This window comes from Elgaria multicarinata, chromosome 1, assembly GCF_023053635.1.
Source record: "Elgaria multicarinata webbii isolate HBS135686 ecotype San Diego chromosome 1, rElgMul1.1.pri, whole genome shotgun sequence".
NCBI lineage: Eukaryota > Metazoa > Chordata > Lepidosauria > Squamata > Anguidae > Elgaria > Elgaria multicarinata.
The window spans coordinates 42,097,066-42,111,559 of NC_086171.1; the positions used below are offsets into that span (position 1 = coordinate 42,097,066).

General features: G+C 42.5%; 1 protein-coding gene across 4 annotated transcripts in view; it reads left to right on the forward strand.

Annotated features, from left to right (window-relative positions):
• Positions 1-14,494, forward strand: part of CALCR (calcitonin receptor) — a 183,843-nt gene that overhangs the window by 98,124 nt on the left and 71,225 nt on the right. For 3 of the 4 annotated variants that reach the window (XM_063126597.1, XM_063126589.1, XM_063126605.1), the window contains 2 exons: positions 42-129; positions 11,357-11,510. In XM_063126597.1, coding sequence (XP_062982667.1) covers positions 82-129; positions 11,357-11,510 — 202 coding nt within the window. In that variant the 5' untranslated portion in view covers positions 42-81. The remainder of the gene's footprint in view (positions 1-41; positions 130-11,356; positions 11,511-14,494) is intronic. The other variant, XM_063126615.1, reaches the window with a different exon arrangement.

Here is a 14,494-nt window from a genome sequence, read left to right on the forward strand (position 1 = left end):
AAATAAGATCTAATAGTATGTTGTTGTTTTCCTATTCCCAGTAGGGCCTAGAAGGACATATTGCTTCACCAAGGATCTGCAATGGATAAAAAAAGCAATGGCTGCTTCTTACTGGTTATTCTACTAATTGTAAGTAAAAAACAAAACAATAACAGTAACAAAAGTCTTTCCATATCATCACAAATTGCCAGTGCAGCAGAACCAATTTGGATTAGGATCGTATTGAGTGGGAGGCAGGAGGACTTCAACCCTTGGCCCTCTGCCCTGGTCCTGGTACAGATCACTTGAACTGGTACATGCAGCTTTCTTTGCCAAGAAAGATCTTATTGAAAGGAAGGGGCTCTTTTGAGGTATTGCACATTGGTGAGTGTGGGGCACAGTCCAGATCAGGACTGCACTAGGGACACAAAGAGTTGAAGCTCCCCTATCCTGCACCCCCCCCCCCGGTTTCAATCCAGACTTGGGGGCCTGCACTGGCAATTTGTGGGAAACAGCCCTTCACTGAAGGGCAGAACTAAATTAGAAAAGGAAAAGGACCTCTCGTGCAAGCACTGAGTCATTACTGACTCTTGGAGGGACGCCAGCTTTCGCTAACGTTTTCTTGGCAGGCCTTATAGCAGGGTGGTTTGCCGTTGCCTTCCCTGGCTGTTATTACCTTTCCCCCAGCTAACTGGGTATTCATTTTACCGACCTCGGGAGGATGGAAGGCTGAGTCGACCCGAGCCAGCTGCCTGAAACCAATCGAACTCAGGCCGTGGGGAGAGTTTCAGCTGCAGAAACTGCTGCTTTACCGCTCTGCGCCACACGAGGCTCTGAATTACACAGGTAGAAATCAGTCTCTGGGGTTGAATTCTGAGGTCCAGGAAAGTACCCCTACATTCTGCAGGCTATCCTGTTTCATTTGGTTATTTCATTTCTACCCCACCTTTCTTCCATCATGGAAATCCATACTGCACACTTAGCGTACCTAGGCCTTCTCCCATTGAGATACCGAACAAACCCAAGCCAATATAGCTTCAGTAAGGTGGGTGGTTGCCTCGTGTACCTTCAGACTATGCCCTGAGAAACCATACAAATGGACCAGGATCAGTGCATATTAAAACGCATCAGAATTTATAGAATTGGGTGAATTACAATGCAGACCTAAGTTTCTCCCTAGTTAAGTGCATTTAGAATTGCACTGCATGGGTTACATCCAGCACGATGTCCTGCTTGTTCGTCCCTGGCCAATGGCTGGTTGGCCACTGTGTGGACAGAGTGCTGGACTAGATGGACCCTTGGTCTGATCCAGCATCAGGGCACTTCTTATGTTCTTATGTTCTATCTTCTGCGAGAGTAGCAAACCTTCTGCGAGAGGAAGGGCTCTGCTTGCAGAAAATCCCTCTGCCCATTTTTCAGTGATTCTTCTTTCCCACACCCCACAGCTTGCTCCATTCAGCAAAGTCTCCTGGCTCTCTGTGTAGCATTTTCAGAGGGCTGAAAGGGCTGCCATGGGATGGAGGGGGCAAGGAAGTCCACTTCCGCCAGCACAGTTGATCCAGCATTAATCTGGATCCAACCCCGCATATCTTGTGCAGCACCTATAATAGGGTTACATTTATAGATGTCTGTTCTATAGTTGTAACTTTTCAGCCCTTATCCATCATTGTTGTACATGGGCTTCTCTAATATGGCAGCCATATACTTGAAACGTTTTCTCAATAGATTTCTGTTTTCATGTGTGATGAATCTACAGAGTTCTGAACAATGCTTACTTTTATTTATTAATGTATGGAGGAAACAGTTTAAAATGGAAGAGTAGCTTGTAATCTTTTATCTCAGAGCTGGGCTACATGTTCCATTTGGACAAGGATTGGTGCCTCTGTGGTATTTTTATGATATACCCCCAGATGCAGCATTTTACAGTTCTCATTGCATGAATCCTGGGTGCTATGGAGCTAAATTTCCCGCTCCTGCACCACGTCCTTGGTGGCTGCTGGCAGGGAGCAGGAATACTCACAATTTGGTAGACAGGATTCATTCACTTCGTGCCACTAAACATGACAGTGGGTGGGGCAGAGGGGGTTAAAGATGCACAATATGTACCAGCTTAAACTTTGTATTTGAGATTTGCATTCTATTTGACATTAGAGGTTTCTCTGATTTATTATGTTTTGTTAAGGCTTGATGGGAAATCATACCTGATATGGCATTTTGCTTTAAAGGTCACAAAAATGTGATATTCTATATTTGGCTAGTAGTATTGATGGAGGAGCCTTTTGCTCATCATATGAAGCGTTTTCAAGAACATTTTTGCATTCTGATCTTGTCATCCAGAGTCTTGGTCATAGAGACTGTGACGTCCTTCTGTTAACTGGTTACTTGTTAGCTGTGCATTATTTAAGAGCGTCCAATACCGAGTCTCAGTATTAATTAAGACAAAATTTGCTTCTATCTAGACTCTGTTAACATCTTTTAGGTATAAAGAGGTTGCCAGCATTCAAAGAAATCTGCTCTTTTATTCCATAATTTTAAAAACAGTAACAGTCATTTAATGCGTGGTGGCTTGATGGTCGTATGTATGACGTCATTTACTTGTACTTTTAGGAGTGACATCATATGTACGGCTGCTAAACTGCCACATGGGACATCAATTAATCAGTTCTCTTCAGATGGATTATTACTGACCCCTTTCATCACATAACAAATATCGTGATTGCAAAGCTGTGAATCATTCATTTCTATGTAAGAAAGAATACTTGTCTATTGCTCAAGTTATATACCGTACTTCCTTGTACACTCTAACATCATTTATCATATTTAAAATATTGCCCCGGAGAGTCACTGTTTCCAGGCTCAAACATATACTGTGAAAGTTAAGGTCATATGTGATATTATGACACATGACCAGTGTGATATTATGACATATGACCAGAGCTTCGGCTGTGGGGCGGTATATAAATGTAATAAAATAAATAAAATAAATAAATCAATATGAATAATGGCATGTGTCCAAAGAACTGTGTAAATAGTTTCACGTGCTCAGAATGGACTCATCTTTCTCAAACACTTCTTCCACCCCTAGTTCATGGCAAGCCGCCTTTGAAACTGAAGGAACTTTCAGAAACCATTGTGCTAAGGAACAGGTGTCTGCAAAAATCCACTGAGCATGCCCTCTTAACATGAGGACTTGTGAGAGGGGCTTTTCAGTTGTGATACCTGTCCAAGAAAGACTGCCTGGTTCCAGGTTTGATGTCTGGGATGGTCAGTTAAATCATAAAAAATTGTGTCCATCCTGGAATGGATATTGTTCTAATAATAATGTTTGTGTTAATTTTGCGATTATTGTTTTTGTACTTTTTCATATATAAATATCACTTTTCTGATTGTGTGTAATATAGAAACTGTACTGTAAGTAATGTAAGAGTCAATTTTTAATGCTCCAAATTCAAGACACAGTTTTGGCTTTGCTTCCAGTATCTTGATGATGTATTTTAAGGACCAACATGTTCACTCTGGTAGCCATGTTTTGTTGGTTGCAGCAAAACCAAAAAGGGGTTTCGTGGCCCCTTAAAGACAAACAGATTTATTGTGGAATTACCTTTTGTGGACTGACTAGAGTCCGCTTCCTTAGGTGTGTGTTTGATAGTTGATTACTTTAGCATTGACCAAGGCCAACCTGAGACATTTTACTGCGAGGTGGTGGGCAAGATGGCGCTTCCCTCCATCCCATGTATAGAGTAGCAGTGGAATATTCCTTCAACACTGGCAACAGGACATTGTCCTCCTCTTCAGCTGAAGCCATGTGGCACACAGAGCTCTGCCCTGCAGCACCTTGCTGCTGCTCCCCACCCTACAACATCTGCTGCCTGAGGCAGATGGTTCCTCCCGTCCAATGGCAGAACCACCCCTGGCATTGAGTGAGGTTTCATTCACATGGATCCAGCTCACCACTTGATGCTGCAATTATTATGTAATGAAGACACATCTGATGAAGGGAGCTTGTCTCCATGAAAGCTTATGCCACAATAAATCTGTTAGCCTCTAATGCTCTATCAGACTCTTTGTTAGATTCATTGTGGCATCCACCAATGGCCTGAAAATGAGTTAGATTTATTTGGTTATTATTTAACGATGACATTAATGTGGAACATTGAATATGCATTTTATGAGCACAACTTGATACTCTGCTTTGGACAAGACATTGTGAAGCTACTTTCATACCAAAACACAAACAAATCCAGGAGACATTCAAAATGCTAACAAGTAGGGTGGCTACTACACCAAAAAAGAGGTCAGTGATTTGCATATGATTTACATATGCTAATTTTATGTATAGTTCCAGATATAGAAACAACTACCACAAGATGTAGTGATGGATACCAGTTTGGATGGCTTTAAAAAGGGGTTGGATAAATTCCTGGAGGAGAAGGCTATCAATGGCTACTAGCCCTGATGGTTATATGCTACCTCCAGTATCCAAGGCAGTAAGCCTGTGTGCACCAGTTGCTGGGGAACATGGGTGGGAGGGTGCTGTTGCACCATGTCCTGCTTTGTTGGTTCCTGGTCGACAGCTGGTTGGCCGCTGTATGAACAGAGTGCTGGACTAGATGGACGCTCGGTCTGATCCAGCATGGTACTTCTTATGTTCTTACGTTTTTAACTATGATCATTTAAAGAGAAATACAATTCATCTCAGCATTGTGCAGAAGACGGTGACCAGTGACTTGCATGCTTGCTTGCTGTCCATGTGCTAACTGTTGATGGCCAGCTGTTCTTATGGTTCATTATCTGTAAACTGGAATTGGACAGGACAGCACTTCAAATAGAGGAGGGTTCTCAGTGAAAGAGGATACCTGTCCACCTACATACAAGTAGAATCAAAACACATTTCTAAAAATATAATGAACCCTATCATCATAGAAGAACTTATCAAGACCTTTCCCACAGGGCAGCCAGTGCTGATTGGACCTGTGGGAGGAGAAGGAGAGTCCAGCTGGACCAGGCCCAAATGTCTTTTTCTCTTGCCTCCCCATCTCTCTCCTGAAATCCTTGCTCCCCACAGTGCAGTTGGTGGTAGAAAGCCCTGTGGAGGACATTTCCTCTGGAACAAGCTCTGTGGTGGTCTTTACCTGCCTCCCTCATTAAGGATGCCATATATCTCAATTTATTCTAGTAGTCCCCAAAGTTTAGCTAGGTGGGGACTTGTAACAGGGCCTTTTCATATGTGGCACCACAATTTGGAACACATTCCCCAGGGAAGACCACCTGGCTTCCAGATTTATGTCTTTTGGAGCTAGGAGAAGACCTTGGGTTGGATCTAGATTTAGGCATATGCAACTGGACTGGCAGAAGCAGACTTCCCCACTCTTTTCTCTTAGTGGTAGCCCCTTTAGCCCCCTGAAATTGCTACACAGAGGCCCAGGGAAACTGCTCAATGGGGTGAGATGTGGTGGAGGGAGGAGGAGGGAAACCTTGAAAATCTGGTGGAGGCATCTTCCATCAATGAATCCCTTCCATCCATGGAAGGTAGATCCTTGATCCAACTCTTCTTCTTTGCCCAGGACTTTTAGATGTTGGGTTTTAAGTGCCATTTTATATACTATGAAGCATGCTACTCTGTTTTATTTTGATATTTGTATGTATTGTTGTGATGTTTCAGTATATTTCAGCTGCTCCTTGGGTGGGGGTGGGGGTGGGGGTGTTATTGCCTGATAGAGTGGGAAAGAAATTTTCTGAGTGAATGAGCAAAATCTGTTCAAGAAAACATTATGAATGATAGCTGAAGCACTTGCAACCTATATTTATTTCACTAGGTTTTGAATAAATACTATGAATGCTGGATGAACTGGATGTAAGACTGGAAATGCAACAGTTAGTGGGATTCCAATTCATTTTTCAACTCCTGAGAAATTATCCTGGTGATCTAAAGGTGCAATCCTATGCATGCTTAGACAGAAAAAAAAGTCCTAAAATGCCCAGCATTCCCCAGCCAGCATGCCTGGCTGGGGGATGCTGGGAGTTATAGGACTTTTTCTGTCTAAATGTACATAGGGTTGCACTCTAATTTTATTAAATAAAATAGAGTAAAATTTATCAGTCTTCCCTAATCTAGTGTTGGGCTACATTATCCCAGCCAGCATATCCTGACTGGGGATGATGGGTGTTATAGTCCAACCCATTTGGACAGGGCCAGGTTGGGAAAGGCTGCAGTAAATAGTAGGATGTTGACAACGGAGACTTCTAATTTTCTTCTTTTGAAGAAGCAGTATTATATATCTCTAAGAGACTTCATATTTCCTCTTCTTTGCATAAATGCAAGCATCTGTTTAAATCATGAATTGCTTCTCACAAACTGCAGAGGTGAGATGAGTAGCTTATGAAAGGGACAGATAACCACATTTCCAGGACTCCTCATGGGAGAGCTAAGCCCATAGTTTAGTCAAGATGAATATAGTGGACGGGAAATATTTTAATAGTGGCAACAGATAGACCTACATGAAGCAACAGTGGAATAGCATGAGTGAGTGAGTAGAATATAAAAGTGAACACTAAAATCATCTTGTCTTTCAAAGGTTGCTTTGAATGCACGTTTGTCATTTGGGCTTTGAATCACTGCCATAAGATGTTGACAAGAGTTTTAAACCAAAACACACTTTATTCAGAAGAGAAACGTAGAAATTAATTATTCGGCCTGTTGAATGAAGAAGTGCTAAGAATGATGTGCGTATAAAAATCTCAGGTTCATAAGGTGGAATTGCCTGGTCCTTGAACAGTGAAGTCATATGCATTTTTACTTGGAAGTAAGCCCTGTGGGTTTCAGTGGGATTTACTCTCCAGTAAGTGTCCATAGCATTAGAACCTGAAAACGTGCATGTTAATGGAGGAAAGTGATCCACACGTGAAATTAGGAAGCTAAAGTCAGACCACTGATCCATCTAACCCAGTATGGTTGACACTGACTGGCAGCAGCTCTCCAGTGTTTGAATCTGGAGCTTTTCCAGCCCTGCCCTGAGTTGGACCTTCTGCATCCAAAGCAGGGGCTCTGAGCTGCAACCTGTCCTATTTATGTGCAAAGCATGCACTCATCTGTTTCTTCCAGAGAACTGTAAGGGAAAGGGAGTGCTGCGGATGGAAGTGGGAAACTATGAACACATGAAGATTTGATTGGTGGCAACAGGGTTTGGTGTACATTCTCAGTTCTGATGGAGACCGGGCCTCTTGTATTCTTTTAAGCTCCTGAGTCATAAGTCATCATCATCATCATCATCATCATCATCATCATCATCATCATCATCATCCTTGCTCTTACTGAAACCTGGCTTCCTGCCCATGACACCGCCATCTCGGCTGCCCTCTCTCTTGGAGGACTCTCTTTCTCTCACACTAGTCGCCCAGAGGGTCGGGGTGGTGGTGTGGGTCTTTTATTATCTAGTTGGTGCCAGTTCCAGCCTCTTTCCATTCTACCATCACATTGTTTCTCCTCCTTTGAGGCACATGCGGCGAGGCTCTTCACTCCATTGCGACTGCGGATTGCAGTTCTGTATCGCCCCCCAGGCTCGTCCTCAAAATTTCTCTCTGATTTTGATTCGTGGCTGTCCTTTTTCCTCTCTGACAACTGTCCTACTCTTATCTTGGGTGACTTCAATATTCATGTGGATGACCCTCAAGACGCTGCAGCTCTACGATTTCGCTCCTTATCTTCCTCTTATGATCTTAAGCTCTGGTCTGATGCACCCACACATTCCCTTGGACACTGTCTGGATCTTGTTCTCACTCGGAATTGCTCTGTTTTGGACTTTTCTTCTGCTGACTTTCCTTTGTCAGATCATCATCTAGTTTCTTTCAATATTACTCACAATCCTCCTCCTTCACGTCCCGCTTCTCGCACTTGTCGTGACTTGCAATCTATCAACTACGAGGCTTTTTCCCAGTCTCTAGCCTCCTCTCTTCCTTCTGTGTTTTCGGCTGTCTCCTTGGACTCAGCTGTCTCCTCCTTTAATTCCTCCTTATCTTCAACTCTTGATAATCTCGCTCCATCTACAACTCGGATAGCTCGCCCTTCTCAACCCCAACCGTGGCTCACCTCTTTCCTCCGCTACCTTCGCTCTTGTTCCCGGGCAGCTGAACGCCTTTGGCGTAAGACCAGGGACTGGGCGGACTTTGTCCATTACAAATTTGTACTCTCCTCTTTCTCTTCTGCCATTTCACTGGCCAAACAGCAGTACTACTCAACGCTGATCCAGTCAAATGCTAGGCATCCTCAGCGGCTCTTTGCATCCTTCAATTCTCTCCTGAAGCCTACTCCACCATCGCTCCCCACCTCTCTGACTGCTAATAATTTTGCCTCTTTTTTCAATGCTAAAATCCAAACTATTCGCTCTGATCTGGCCAGCTCTGCTCCTCTTCCAGTTCCTGTTCCTCATCTGTCAGTTCCTCCTGCAAATTTCTCTGCGTTTCCTTCGGTCTCAGCTGATGAACTGTCTACAATAATACGCTCCTCGAAGCCTTCCACTTGCTCCCGTGATCCGATTCCCTCTCGCGTCTTTATAAATCTTATTCCCGCTATCCTCCCTTCCTTGCTTCATATTATTAATTTTTCTCTGTCCTCTGGCTCATTTCCTTCTGCTTTTAAACATGCCACAGTCTCTCCCGTTCTCAAGAAACCTACTATTGATAGGCTATCTCTGTCTAACTACCGACCTGTTTCTTTGTTGCCTTTTGTTTCAAAGATCCTGGAGCGTGTGGTCTACTCTCGTTGTCTTGACTTTCTTACTAGTAACTCTGCTCTAGATCCTTTTCAATCCGGATTCCGTCCTTTGCATTCCACTGAAACTGCCCTTACTAAGATCACCAATGATCTTCTTACTGCCAAGTCTAAAGGCCTTTATTCCATTCTTATTCTCCTTGATCTAACTGCAGCCTTTGACACGGTTGATCATGATCTTCTCTTAGATTCCCTTCATGACCTTGGACTCCATGGCTCTGTATATAACTGGTTTGCCTCCTATCTAGCGGGTCGCTCTTTCAGCGTGTTGGCTAATGGCAGCTCGTCTTCCTCTTTTCCCCTTTCAGTAGGGGTTCCGCAAGGCTCGGTGCTTGGCCCGTTGCTGTTTTCTTTATACATGTTGCCCTTGGGTAAGCTTATTCAATCTCATGGCCTCCAATATCATCTGTATGCCGATGATACACAATTATATCTTTCATCTCCGGAACTTTCTCCTGATGTTCATGATCGTATCTCGGCATGTCTCTCAGATATCTCAGCCTGGCTGCTTCATCGTTGTCTGAAACTTAATATAGCAAAGACTGAATTGCTTGTTTTTCCGCCTAAACCTTCTCCTCATCTTTCATTCTCTCTCACTGTCAATGATGTTACGCTTACTCCGATCAAGGAAGCTCGTAGTCTTGGCTTCATATTTGACTCATTGCTCTCCTTTATTCCTCATATTGAGGCAGTAGCTAAATCCTGTCGTTTTTTCCTGTATAATATTGCCAGGATTCGATCATTTCTGTCTATCTCTTCTGCCAAGACGCTTGTTCATGCACTGGTTATTTCTCGGTTGGACTACTGCAACCTTCTTCTCTCTGGCCTTCCTTCTTCTCACATCATTCCACTGGTTTCTGTCCACCACTCTGCCGCTAAGATCATCTTCCAGGCTCGCCGCTCTGACCATGTTACTCCACTTCTGAAATCTCTTCATTGGCTTCCAATTCACTTCAGAATCCAATATAAACTTCTCCTGTCGACCTTCAAAGCTTTTCACGGTCTAGCTCCTTCCTATCTCTCCTCTCTCATCTCACACTATTGCCCCGCTCGTCCTCTTCGCTCCTCTGATGCCATGTTTCTCGCCTGCCCAAGGGTCTCTACTTCCCTTGCTCGGCTTCATCCATTTGCCTCTGCTGCCCCTTACGCCTGGAACGCTCTTCCAGAACATCTGAGATCCACAAGTTCAATCGCAGCTTTTAAAGCTCAGCTAAAAACTTTTCTTTTTCCTAAAGCTTTTAAAACTTGATGTTGTTTGGACTTTACACTGTTAGTTTTACCCTACCCTGTGCCTGTTTACCCTACCCAGTGCCTGTTTACATTCTTTTCCCCTCCTTATTGCTTTACTATGATTTTATTAGATTGTAAGCCTATGCGGCAGGGTCTTGCGATTTACTGTTTTACTCTGTACAGCACCATGTACATTGATGGTGCTATATAAATTAATAATAATAATAATAATAATAATAATAATAATAATAATAATTAGTAGCATTGCTTGCCTCTCTTCTCTTCCCTTGATATCTTGAACATAAGGATTAATTCTTAAGAATTTACTGCCTGTACCCGAAACAGCTTGGACTGAATTTCTGGTGGCTTTCAAATCCAGTGGACTGGGGCAACTTTCCACTAGGGTGGAAATGTGGTTGCTGGCTCGTCCCAAAATACTTTAAATTTAACATTAGTTTTTATTTATTTATTACATATTTATACTGCCCAACAGCCTAGGCTCTCTGGGCAGTTTACAACTAAAACCATAATATAACAATCCAAATTAAAACCTTAAACTTTAGAAATCACATAAAACCAGAATAAGTTACAGCCCAGGGATGGCTTGTCTAAAAAGATATGGAGGTGTTTAAAAGATATTACATTTTCCACATCCCAAACCGCATGATGGGTTTTTCCAGAGGGTGGGTGCAGCTACAGAGAAGGCCCACTGTCAAGGCTTCAGCTTTAAATAGTTTAAGCTTTAAAAGAGTGGGGTCTCCTTCCTTTCTAGCACAAACCATCTCAAGCATGGCAAATGGGGTGGGGACAGACACCTGCCCCTACCAGTATTTAGCTAATTACAGTACACGCTGTAGAAACTCATAATGGTTTATAGTCATGTACAGCCATGCTGCAAGGAGAGGAGACGATGGGTAACCCCCATTGTGTGAATGGAAGTTCGCGCATGTCACTGTTGATTCAACAGGAATAAATAGCAACGATACAGATGTGCTCACAGTATGGGTTGATGTGATGGTGTGAAATCCAGTATGCAGTACAGCTGCTCAGCTTCCATTCTTCCAAAAAATAAAAAAGTATTTCACAGAATTCCCCATTGTTTCCACAGAGAAATGCAAGAAATGCTCTTATAGGTCATCAAAGGCAGCAGTCTTCTGTAAAGTCCTGCTCAATCCTATATTTTGCCTGCCTAAATATGCCTACCACAGAGGGAAAAGCACTATACATTTTTTGCTAGGAAAACATAACATCTCTATGGCAGCGTTAAGTATACGAGAAGATAAAAAGGTCTTTGAAGTAAGAATGATGGCTACCTCATGTTTTTGATTAGATTTGCCTGGTATTACTCATGTACATTAACAGATTTTCCTCTTTGCACAGAGAATGGCTCCAAGTCTCTCTTCTACCATAAGTTATACTGAGCCCACATTAGAGCCTATAGCAACTGAACATTCAAGAATGCGCCAGAAGATAGTAGATTCACAGTTCAAGTGCTATGAGAGGATGAACAGAGCACCACCATACAAGAAAAAAGGTAAAAAGAGAGAAAGAAGACTGCATTTTAATACATTGTTGAAACGCTATAAAGCCGCGCAAGGGAACACCGTTGTCAATAATTAGAATAAATGGACATCTCAGCTCTTTGGTGATAAATGTTAAACTAGAGAACCCAAAGAACTTTCTAAACAGGGGAAGAGTCACGTTTTGCAGTAGTTTACTTACAACATTTGTGTGACCAATAAAACACCTTAGGGGACAATTGTGTATATGCTTAGACAGAAGGTCCAACAACTCACAGTATGACCAGCTGTGGAATGCTGGGAGTTGGTAGGATAGGTAGGAAAAATGTATAGTATTGCATCCTTAATTTTAAAACCAAGGGCATGTTTACATCATACAGTGTAGAGGGAGGGAGGTGGGACGATTCCAGACTTAGATGCTTCCGGGATAGTTCCAGGGTGTCTAGATGTGGCATGCAATGTCCTGGGAGGAAGGGGACCTTGCACCCGCCATTTTGTTTTTGTTTTTATATCGGAAAAGAGTGCAGGAGCACTCCTGCGCAAAAGTAAGTTTATATTCCCACTCACTCCACCTCACCCCCATGCCCGGGTCCTGGCTTCTCACGGTTACTCGCAAGGAGCCTGGACGAAAACAGGATGTCCGGCCACACATCCCGCAGTCTCGAGATCATCCCGGGACCGTGGGAAAAGTTGGGATAGAAGGGTAGGGAAATATGCTGTGGAAAGGTGAACTGCCCAGAGAGCTTCGGCTATTGGGCGGTATAAAAATGAAATAAATAAATCATCCCTCCCTGCCTCCAGGATCCCCTGTGAGTCATGTGGATGCACAGGGATGATCCCGGGGCGATCCCTGGGATATCGCCCAGTCTAGCCATGCCCTCAGTTGGATATGTTCAGTGGAGCAACATTGCTTGCTAATCCTTGCTTTATCACTGGGGGGGTTTTCCTCAGGAATTGCCAGCGTAGGGTCACTTTTTCAGGCCCGAGTTATGACAAGTTTTTGTTTTGTTTTCCTTTTGTAAAAAAAAAAAAAGGGGGGGGAGAAAGAAACACAGTTGCTGCACCAGCCTGTTGAGTGTGAACAGGTATTTAATGTTAAACATATGCAAGAGCAGACCTTCGAATGTTGCTATAAAACTTTCCCTCCTGCTCCCCCATAACCGGAAACTTTGGGCTCATGCGTCCCAAACCTGAAACGGCGCCCCTGTCACAAAGGGGTGAGGGGGGAGTTCTATCTTTCCCCTTCGAAATCTCTTTATAGTATAGAGTACAAAATACCACAGTCAAGACTGTACAGTGGAGAAATGAACTGAAAAGGCTTGATTGGACAAAAAAGAAGAAGAAAAGGTAGGGGGGAGTGATTATTTAAATGAGGCTAAGTTACTGGGAATAATAAATAAGCAGGCTGAAAATATATACTCAAAATAAGATTATATAGAAATAAAATTGGCTTACCCTTTTTCATAAAACAAGAAGAATGTGTGCGGGGAGAACCTGTTTATTTCCCTTGGGTGAAACATTTTGTATAGTCTATTGAAAAACACAAATGTTTTTCATTTCACAGAATGACAAATGTTTTCAGCATGGAAAAGAAACCTCCTACATAGCTGATCTTGCTGTCTTTCAGAAATGTGTTTTAGTTTCACTTGAGCTCTCCTGTTAATCTTTTCCATTGATTCTATGAAGTGAGTCTTTCATCTCATAAAAATACACCCCAAAATAGAGTGTTTCTTCGAAAGAAATATAATTTTCTAGGGAAGGGTGTTGTTGAATTCCAGACCAAAATGCTGTTATGATTCACTAACGAACTAATTTTAGCATTTCTGTTTTTCTAAGGGAAGAATATGTACATACGCACACCACATAATAAGAAAAAATGCACTTGGAAAAAGGAGGGCTTAATACAACTGAAAGTCTTTTAAAAAGATAAAATTATAATTTGTTTTTATAATCATCATTCCAAAAAAAAGCTATCTTGGAATGTTTGCTTCTCTAAAAGCATCAAGTTTCAGTCTTCTTGCTTAACAGTGGCCCGAACTAAAGTTCAGTAGGCTTTGTCATCTCGTAAAATATATGAACAGCTATTAATCTCTTAGCTTCTTTGCAAAATGCTTATCATCTATTTTGTGTAAGATAAGAGCTTTGACGGTTCACTTCGTCAAAACCAATGGATGCTTTTTGTCTCTCATTTGACAATGCTAAGGATTGGCCAAGCGTCTTAGGTTGTGATCTGAAACACAAATTCTTTCCATGTGACTTGCGTTGAAAACGTCATTCAGCCATGAGGTTTATTGTATGACCTTGCCCAATCATAATCTTTCAGCCTATCAAACCCCACAGGGTTGGTGTGAGAATATCATGAGGTAACCTCTGCCACGACACAGGCTCTGAACACCAGACCCGGCCGCATCTACTCCCTGCTCAAGCCAAGCACCACCACTTGATACGCCTGAGGCAAGGGATAAAGCCCACCTTCCTCCAAACTATGTGGAGAAAGGGGTTTAAAATGGAGAAGGATTTTAATATATATAATAATGCGCTGTGAGTTATATCTGCTGAGGTGAATGATTGTCAGAGTGGGTATTAAATGTGTAAACTTAAGATGATAAATGCCAAACAGACACGTGGGATTTTTGTGGTAGTTTTAAAACAAACAATCAAAATTTATTTTTAAAAGTTCACAAGCTTTGTTTCAACTAACAACATTTAAAAACCTTTTTGAAACATTTCATACAATCCTGTCACTCATTCACATACGCGCTTTCCTTTTTCTCACACAATCACTCTTGAACTTTCTTTATTATCAGTATTGATTGAAATACATCAACTACGTGCACACCACACTCTAAAGACACCACTCACTACACTGACCCTCAAATTTCCCAGAACTTAAGTACTATAAGCACAGAGAGCACTACAGACTCTAAGAGTACCTAACAAGTCTCCCTGAAAAGTTCTCTCAATCCCCTCAGTCATTCCCTTATATATCACTCCTCCC